This window comes from Neolamprologus multifasciatus, chromosome 4, assembly GCF_963576455.1.
Source record: "Neolamprologus multifasciatus chromosome 4, fNeoMul1.2, whole genome shotgun sequence".
Lineage (NCBI taxonomy): Eukaryota > Metazoa > Chordata > Actinopteri > Cichliformes > Cichlidae > Neolamprologus > Neolamprologus multifasciatus.
This window is the reverse complement of record NC_140442.1, coordinates 28,401,454-28,408,879: the sequence shown is the minus strand read 5'-3', so window position 1 is coordinate 28,408,879 and position 7,426 is coordinate 28,401,454. Positions and strand designations below refer to the sequence as shown.

General features: G+C 39.4%; 1 protein-coding gene across 2 annotated transcripts; it reads left to right on the top strand.

Moving 5' to 3' along the window:
- Positions 1 to 1,135: 1,135 nt before the first annotated feature.
- LOC146520741 (uncharacterized) lies at positions 1,136 to 7,133 on the top strand. Of its 2 annotated transcripts, none has more exons than XM_085158079.1 (6): positions 1,136 to 1,262; positions 1,475 to 1,510; positions 1,619 to 1,906; positions 2,605 to 2,925; positions 4,535 to 4,666; positions 4,759 to 7,133. In XM_085158079.1, the coding sequence occupies exons 1-6, from the start codon at positions 1,208 to 1,210 to the stop codon at positions 5,316 to 5,318; spliced, it is 1,392 nt and encodes a 463-aa protein (XP_085014205.1). In that variant the 5' UTR covers positions 1,136 to 1,207; the 3' UTR covers positions 5,319 to 7,133. The 2 variants fall into 2 exon arrangements, with proteins under 2 accessions (XP_085014205.1, XP_085014204.1); XM_085158078.1 differs by having other exon boundaries at positions 1,137 to 1,262; positions 1,619 to 1,927; positions 4,759 to 7,131.
- Positions 7,134 to 7,426: the final 293 nt, after the last annotated feature.

Sequence of the window (7,426 nt, the reverse complement as noted above, 5' to 3'; positions counted from 1 at the left end):
CATAAAACCTTAGAATCGACAGAAGTTGTTTTTTCTTCTCACCACGGCCTACAGCCTTTCTGTGATGCATGGATATTAAGAAATGAAGTTCAAATAATAATAACTTCAAAAAATGTTACACTAAGTTAGGCTTTATGTAATTTCAGTTCATGGTCAAGGCAACTGCCGGAGTTGAAACCGAGCACCAGAACGGGGCAGAATTTTGTATGGTTGTCGTTATGGTTCAGAAACTGCTCATTTCCTGGGTTTTCTTCCTAATTTTTTATATTTTAAAGATTATCATGCATTGTATTTAATATTTGGAATCATATATGCATACATTTACTTTTAACCAAAATTGTTTAACCTCTTAAGCCCCAACGCCCCCTGATACGGGGGCAAAAAGCAGGAGATCAGGTAGGCTTGGGGCTTAAGAGGTTAAGGAAAATAATAAAATAATGTATGCTGCCTTTACATTTAAGGGCAGCGTTTACAGCTTTGTAGAGACAGGCTGCAGCTTTTCATGGTTTTGCCCCTGTAGTATATATCTCTTAAAGAAATATAAATGTGCATAAAATGTAAATTTTAAATAAAAGTCACTTTCAGTAACAAGTCATCAGCTTTCAGCTAAAAGAAATGGGGCATGTATAAAAGATCATGCAAGGGTGAGTTCCTCTTTTTTTTTTGCCTCATTTGTGTTATTGAAACATCACAGGTCTGTCACATAATGTAAATTACAAAGGTACAAAGGCATGCTGACCACTGCCCCCAGTGCACAGACTGTGTACCTGTGAAATCAATGTCCTACCTTCCTGCTCCTCTCCACATTTTATTTTATTGCCAACACTGCAAATCTGTTTTATTTTTGTTATATCAGCTCTACATTTTTAAAAACAAACACCTACATTCATGAAAAAAATCATGAAAAATCCCAAAACAAAACAAAGATTTTAGAGATATTAGAATGCATTTCTTCATTTCATTTATAGGATTCTTGAAGTGAACACAACTTTAAAAACTCCTCTCTCTGTACATTCTGTGCAAGAAAAAGGTAAATGAATAAAACTCTCAGTAGCTGCAGCCTTTGTCTGTTGCACTCTGTAGACTGCGTTCATTAAAAATATAAAGAACAAGGAAGTGTGTGGAGGAACGCATTTCGCAAGTGTTAAGCATTTCTGTACAGCACATTAACTTGGGTTTGGTGTTGCTGACTCATTTTGCTCTCAGTATGTTTTCTGTCTCAATCATGTGGACACAGCAGAGAAACTTTTATCTGGCAATAGGTGAGCTGCATTTGACATTTTTAGGTTGATCTGTCTTATTTTTCTATACTTACACAAAGGGTTAGCGTGACAAGCACTGTTAAATTCAAAATGCCTTAAATTTAGAGTTAAATTTCCTTACACCTGATCTTTTCTTTAGTGTGTCTATATCAGAAACAAAACATGTTCATGTCTTGTTTCAGGTGTTTAATGAACCTTTGTTTTCTCTGCAGTCTCTTATCTCTTCATCTCATCTTCAGCTTCTGCAGGTCAGTCTTCTTTTGCGAAATTTGTTTCAGATTATAAGGTTTTGCATAAATATCACCACATGCAGATAATGCTGAGGACTCTGTTGTCTTGTCTTTTTCTTTTGCTAGATTTTAACATCAGTTTAGCTGGGCCAGCTCGGTGCTATGGAAGAGTAGAAGTCTATAACAGCACCAGCAGGGGAAAACTCTGTGATGATTCCTGGGTCTTAAATGATGCTATGGTGGTCTGCAGAGAGTTGAAGTGTGGGAAGGCACTGGCAATCTCTCAGTCGGTCAGCTTTAATTCATCAAAAGAAGAACTGTGGCTTGCTGATGTAAACTGTTCGGGGCGAGAAACGTCTCTAATGCAGTGTCCTCATGGAAGATTTGGAGAAAATGGCTGTGAACGCAATAAGGGTGTGGTTGTTGTCTGTTCAGGTGATTTACATCTACATTTTAGAGCTAGGCCCATAGAGCTTTATAGGTCAATACACTTTGATGCAGCCATGCCACTTTGAGGTTAATAGGTGCAGCACAGGGGTGTAACACTTCCTCCCTCAGAGCAGTTCCAAGATAAATTAGATTAATGATAAATAGTATTCATATAATTGCTGCAGTATAGTTGGCATTATAATAAGTAGACAAAGGAATGTGAGAATGCAAAATGATAATGTGAGGTTAAGCCTGTTTTGATCGTCACTGTAAACAAACACAAGAAGAAAAGTAAGAACAGTAAAGCTTCTGAACAGGAATATGAACCATCAACTAGTGACATGATGTGGCTGCAAAAATATCACTTATGCATTAATGCCTGTGAACCTTGTATATAAATATCTATTGTATATATCTGTATTTCTTGACATGCAAGCAGCATCTTATAGAGGAAGTCTTCATGACAGTTAGGAACAGCAGTTGAGTTGCAAAATTTAAAGTAACAAGTTGTGATAATGAATGACACTTCACAGTTGCCAACAGGTCTATTTTGATGATATTTAGTACAGTGTATAGTAATAGATTCCCAGACGACTGAAGTAAATGAATGCAAAATATCTTACTTTAACACTGTAAAAGTGGTATGGACTGAATGCTACTTTGTTTTCCTATTTTTAATGTAGAGACCCTGCAGCAGCCCAACATCTCTCTGGCATCTCTTGATGAAGTACAGGTCTGGGGTCCTAATGCAGATGCAGAGGTCACCAAGGGCCATAGCTTTGTCTTAACCTGCTTCATTAACTCAAGCCTCAATCCAAGCCATTTCAGTCTGATCTTCTCCAACATCCCAAACATCAAGCCAGCTGTCAACAACTCAGCTTCCTTTAGTTTCCCTGTAGCTGAGTATAAACACCAGGGCAACTATAGCTGTGTGTATTACATAACTCTGGAATCAGAGAACTTTACTTCTACTGAGTCAGCACCGATCCATGTCGTCATCAAATGTAAGTAGACCACTGGACATAAATATCACCATTACTGTATGTCATCTTCAGTAATTTACAGGGTCCTGTATTATGTAAACATTAAGCAAACACTTTTAAGATGGATCAGCTTTTACATCACCATCAACACTGTACTCACCAGCCACTTCATTAGGTGTACTCGTTCAACTTCATGTGGCAGCAACTCAATGCAGAAGAATTTTATTTAACCCTTTAAATGAATGGGCGATCGTGGCTCAAGAGTTGGCAGTTCGTCTTGTAATCAGAAGGTTGCCGGTTCGAGCTCCGACAGTCTCGGTCGTTGTGTCCTTGGGTAAGACACTTCACCCGTTGCCTACTGGTGGTGGTCAGAGTGCCTGGTGGTGCCAGTGTCCGGCAGCCTCGCCTCTGTCAGTGCGCCCCAGGGTGGCTGTGGCTACAATGTAGCTGCCATCACCAGTGTGTGAATGGGTGGATGACTGAACGTGTAAAGCGCTTTGTAGTCCTTAGGGACAAAGTAATGTGCTATACAAATACAGGCCATTTACCATTTAAGACCTACCATAGAACAAAGTCTGCCAGAGCTTATCTTTATATTTTTACATGCCATAGTGCCACTTTTGGGAGCATTTCAAGTTGCTATACAAGTCTCCTGGATTCAGTTATTGTGGATTATAGCTGATTATAGCTGAGTCTGTTTGTATTACAGAATTTTATTGGAGGTAATTGAAAACACAGTTTAGTTTTTTGAGGAATGTAAATATTACTACAGTTTGTTATTCTCAAAAGTGAACAAATCAGATATTGTGAAGTTATGATGGGAAAATTGTAACTGCAGGTCTGTACAGCAAACAGGAAATCCAGATTCCTGCTTCTTGTATCACTGTCTGCACGCACATGACTTTCACTTTCTTCCAAACGGTATAAAACATTAGTGCAGCAGTTGCATCATGTGAAAAAGAAAGAAAACCTGACCACAGCCTTACTGCTTCCATAAGAATTATGAAGATAAGTTACAGGATAAGCTGTTCATCAAATGCACTTTGTTAACTGATCATCAGCTAGTCAGGTCTGGTTTAATACAATTCCACAATGTGTCTGGGAGTGTGGACTTTCCATCAACTGCCTCAACTGCAAAGAAACCCAAGTGTGAAATCGGGACCCATACACCATTTGATTGTCAGTCGCAGCACTTTTATTCGAATCCACAATGTTTTCCACTGCTACAGCACCTTGTGTTCAACTGGGAAGCCAGCTTTCCAGCTCCCTCCCACACCACACACACCTCTCCTTCCCAACTCCAGACACTAAAAGGGGGGAGAGCTCATCAGTTAAAATCCCTCACACCTGTACTCTTCGACCTCCCGGTACCACCCCTCCACTGCAGCAGAGTCAGAGACCGAACCTCTGCCACACCAAGAGCAACATCTCAGAGTCTTCAGCTATATTGAACAGTATCATGTATGGCAAAAACTAAACACACCAAATCAGCACAAACACTTTGCACTAACTTTTAAGCACAGATGTAAATGAGTTTGGTTTTGTTGTACAGCCACTGTACCTGGGCACTCAGCGGTCATTGAGGCCACCATGAACTAATTGCTTCCATATTGTAATCTTTATTTCTTAGTTCCTTGGCTGCTGCTGGTCTATTTAGTAGTTCCTGCTGCGATCCTGCTGCTACTGCTGGTCTTGATGGTGGTGTGTCTGGTAATCAGGAGACGACGAGCAAAACAACGTGAAGGCCATGTCCAGATGCAAAGTCTGTCCTTACCTGTGCAATGTATCAAATGAACAAATATTTTGGTGATATAGATGTGCATCAGTCAATCTTTTCTACTACTTATGTTTCAGTTACTGCCACAAACCGTTATGAGGAGGAGGAGGAGGAGGAAGAGGAGAGGGACTATGTGAATGTTCAACCAGTGGACAGAAAAGACACAAACGACACACAAGAAGTGGATGAAGACAAAACTGATGATCATGATTATGAGAACATGGAGAATGAAGATAATTACATAGGATGCACACCTCTGTCAGTGAGTATAAAGGACAGAGCAGAGGAGGACACAGATGAAACCAGTGATGATGATAATTATGAGAACATGAAGGATGAACATAATTACAAAGGATGCACACCTCTGTCTGTGAGTATAAAGGACAGAGCAGAGGAAGACACAGATGAAACCAGTGATGATGATGATAATTATGAGAACATGAAGGATGAAGATAATTACAAAGGATGCACACCTCTGTCTGTGAGTATAAAGGACAGAGCAGAGGAAGACACAGACAAACCCAGTGATGATGATGATGATGATAATGAAAATGACTATGAAAATGTAACGGAGGAATATGCCGAACAAACCGTAGACATTTATGGAGAGGAGCAGAAATTGTATCAAATCTTTTAGGTTTCCAATGATTAGTATCAACCTGGGGAGCCAACATATGAGAACTACACAAGAAGAATACACACATGAACACTTTGAAGTCCTTTGATCTTCTCGGTCTGAACTTCTATTTCATAGTGTGACATGAATCTAATATCTAATAAAATCTAATGCAATGTTTGTTAACTCAGCCAAGGTAGTTATGTTTATGTACGTGAGTCATTCTGTCTGTATGTACAAAAAACTGTACAATAGCTTGAAAGGTTTTTAACAATTTTTGATTAAACCTTGTAGGGGTGTAGGACAGGGCCATGTCAACAATCGTTAACATGACCCTTACATCCACCAAAGTCACCAAAGTCAACTCAGTGAGTTAAAACTGACATAAACCCATATAATACGACAAAGAAACTAGGATTTTTACACATGCGGTGTGAGCTGTCAACATATAGAAAATACCTAAAGTCCTACTTTAACTGCAACCTCTCCTTCAAGGTCAATAGATTGAGCTGAAGGTACCACATATGATATATATGGATATATAAGTTCAGGATCTGTGCTAACAAAACCACTAAGGCAAGGCACCGAGGAGGAATCCTGATTAGATTACTCAGCCTCTTCACTTGGCTCCTTTCAGTGTGAATGAGCAGAAGCTCTACTTTGAGCTTCCTCTGGATGTCTACTGTATTTACACTACCTGCAACACTGAACCCAACCACCACCCAGAGGAAACTCATTTCAACAGCTTACATCCCCAACCTCATTTATTTGGACACTATGCTGAGCTTAGTCCTGCTGACATCCCACAAGTCTACCAGGACAGCTCATGCTTCACTTTCCCACCACTGTGAGCCGGATCCCACCAGCCATTCTGTTTCTAGCACAGAATCAAGGCCTTGGATTTGGAGCTGATGACTCATCTTCACTGCCAGCCAAAAAAATCAAATGTAGGTTGAATGTTGTAATTTTTATCGATGCCTACACAACATGCCATTTGCCAAAATAGGTTGCCAGGATTGCCCCATGTCTCTGACCCTATTTGTTATATTCTGTGTTGGGAAGGTTATTATAAAATGTATTCCACTACAGATTACAGAATACATGCCCCAAAATGTATTTTGTAACATATTCCAATACGTTACTCAATGAGAGTAACGTATTCTGAATACTTTGGAATACTTAATATATTATCATGCTTTTTACAACTACATGGATGCACTATTGCCATGTGATTTATTACTATTACTGAAGGTTACTCGCCATACCAATAGCAACTAGATTTTAAAGTCTTATTATAAAATGACTAACGTAGGGTGGACATTAGGTAAGATTGCACTTTTTGCAGCCATCTCGTATAGAAAACTATTCCGCGTGTATATAAAACAGGTCCACGGCTCCAAATGGTAGTAAAGGGACCTCTGGCTAATATGTCAGGTTCCGTGTCGAGCCCGTAACTAGTTTTACGGTCTCTCGATAGCAAATTTGAAAGGCTGCTTCAACCAAACTTATTGTTTCAGAGGAAAAACACGAACACAGCGTACAGTCGAGTCTTAATAGCTTACTTACAACTGGGCTCGTCAGCCACTGTTTTTGGCTGTAGTGGGTATTATTATATTTACTTGCTTCATACGTGCTATGCATGTAACACACTGCCTGTTGTCTTCATTTTAAATAATTTTTGGAATAATACTTTTTAAAAATATTTCTTCACATAATTATGCAAGTAGGGTTGGACATGGGCCGCGAGATTGAGACACAGGCATTAGAGCCTCTTAATGTGTGCTTTGTGTGAGTTTCCACCGGCGTGGAATTACCAAAAATAGAAAAATAGAAAATAAAAAAATAAAAAATAGAAGGGGCATAGCCTAACATATGAAACTGGAAAAGACCACTGTGTAATCCATTTATTTCAACAAAGTACTAGTATTCTGAATATCACCTTTTTAAACGGTAACTGTAATGGAATATATTACAATATCAATTGATATTGGAAAGCATCAGTAATTAATTAGAGATTATGTATCGGAATTTCAGGAGCAGGACCACGCCTCCAAACACGTTCCTTCCGGTTGTCATCTATATAGGTTCCCCCAGTTCTGCAAGCTGTTCATTCTCGTTTACGTGCCCCA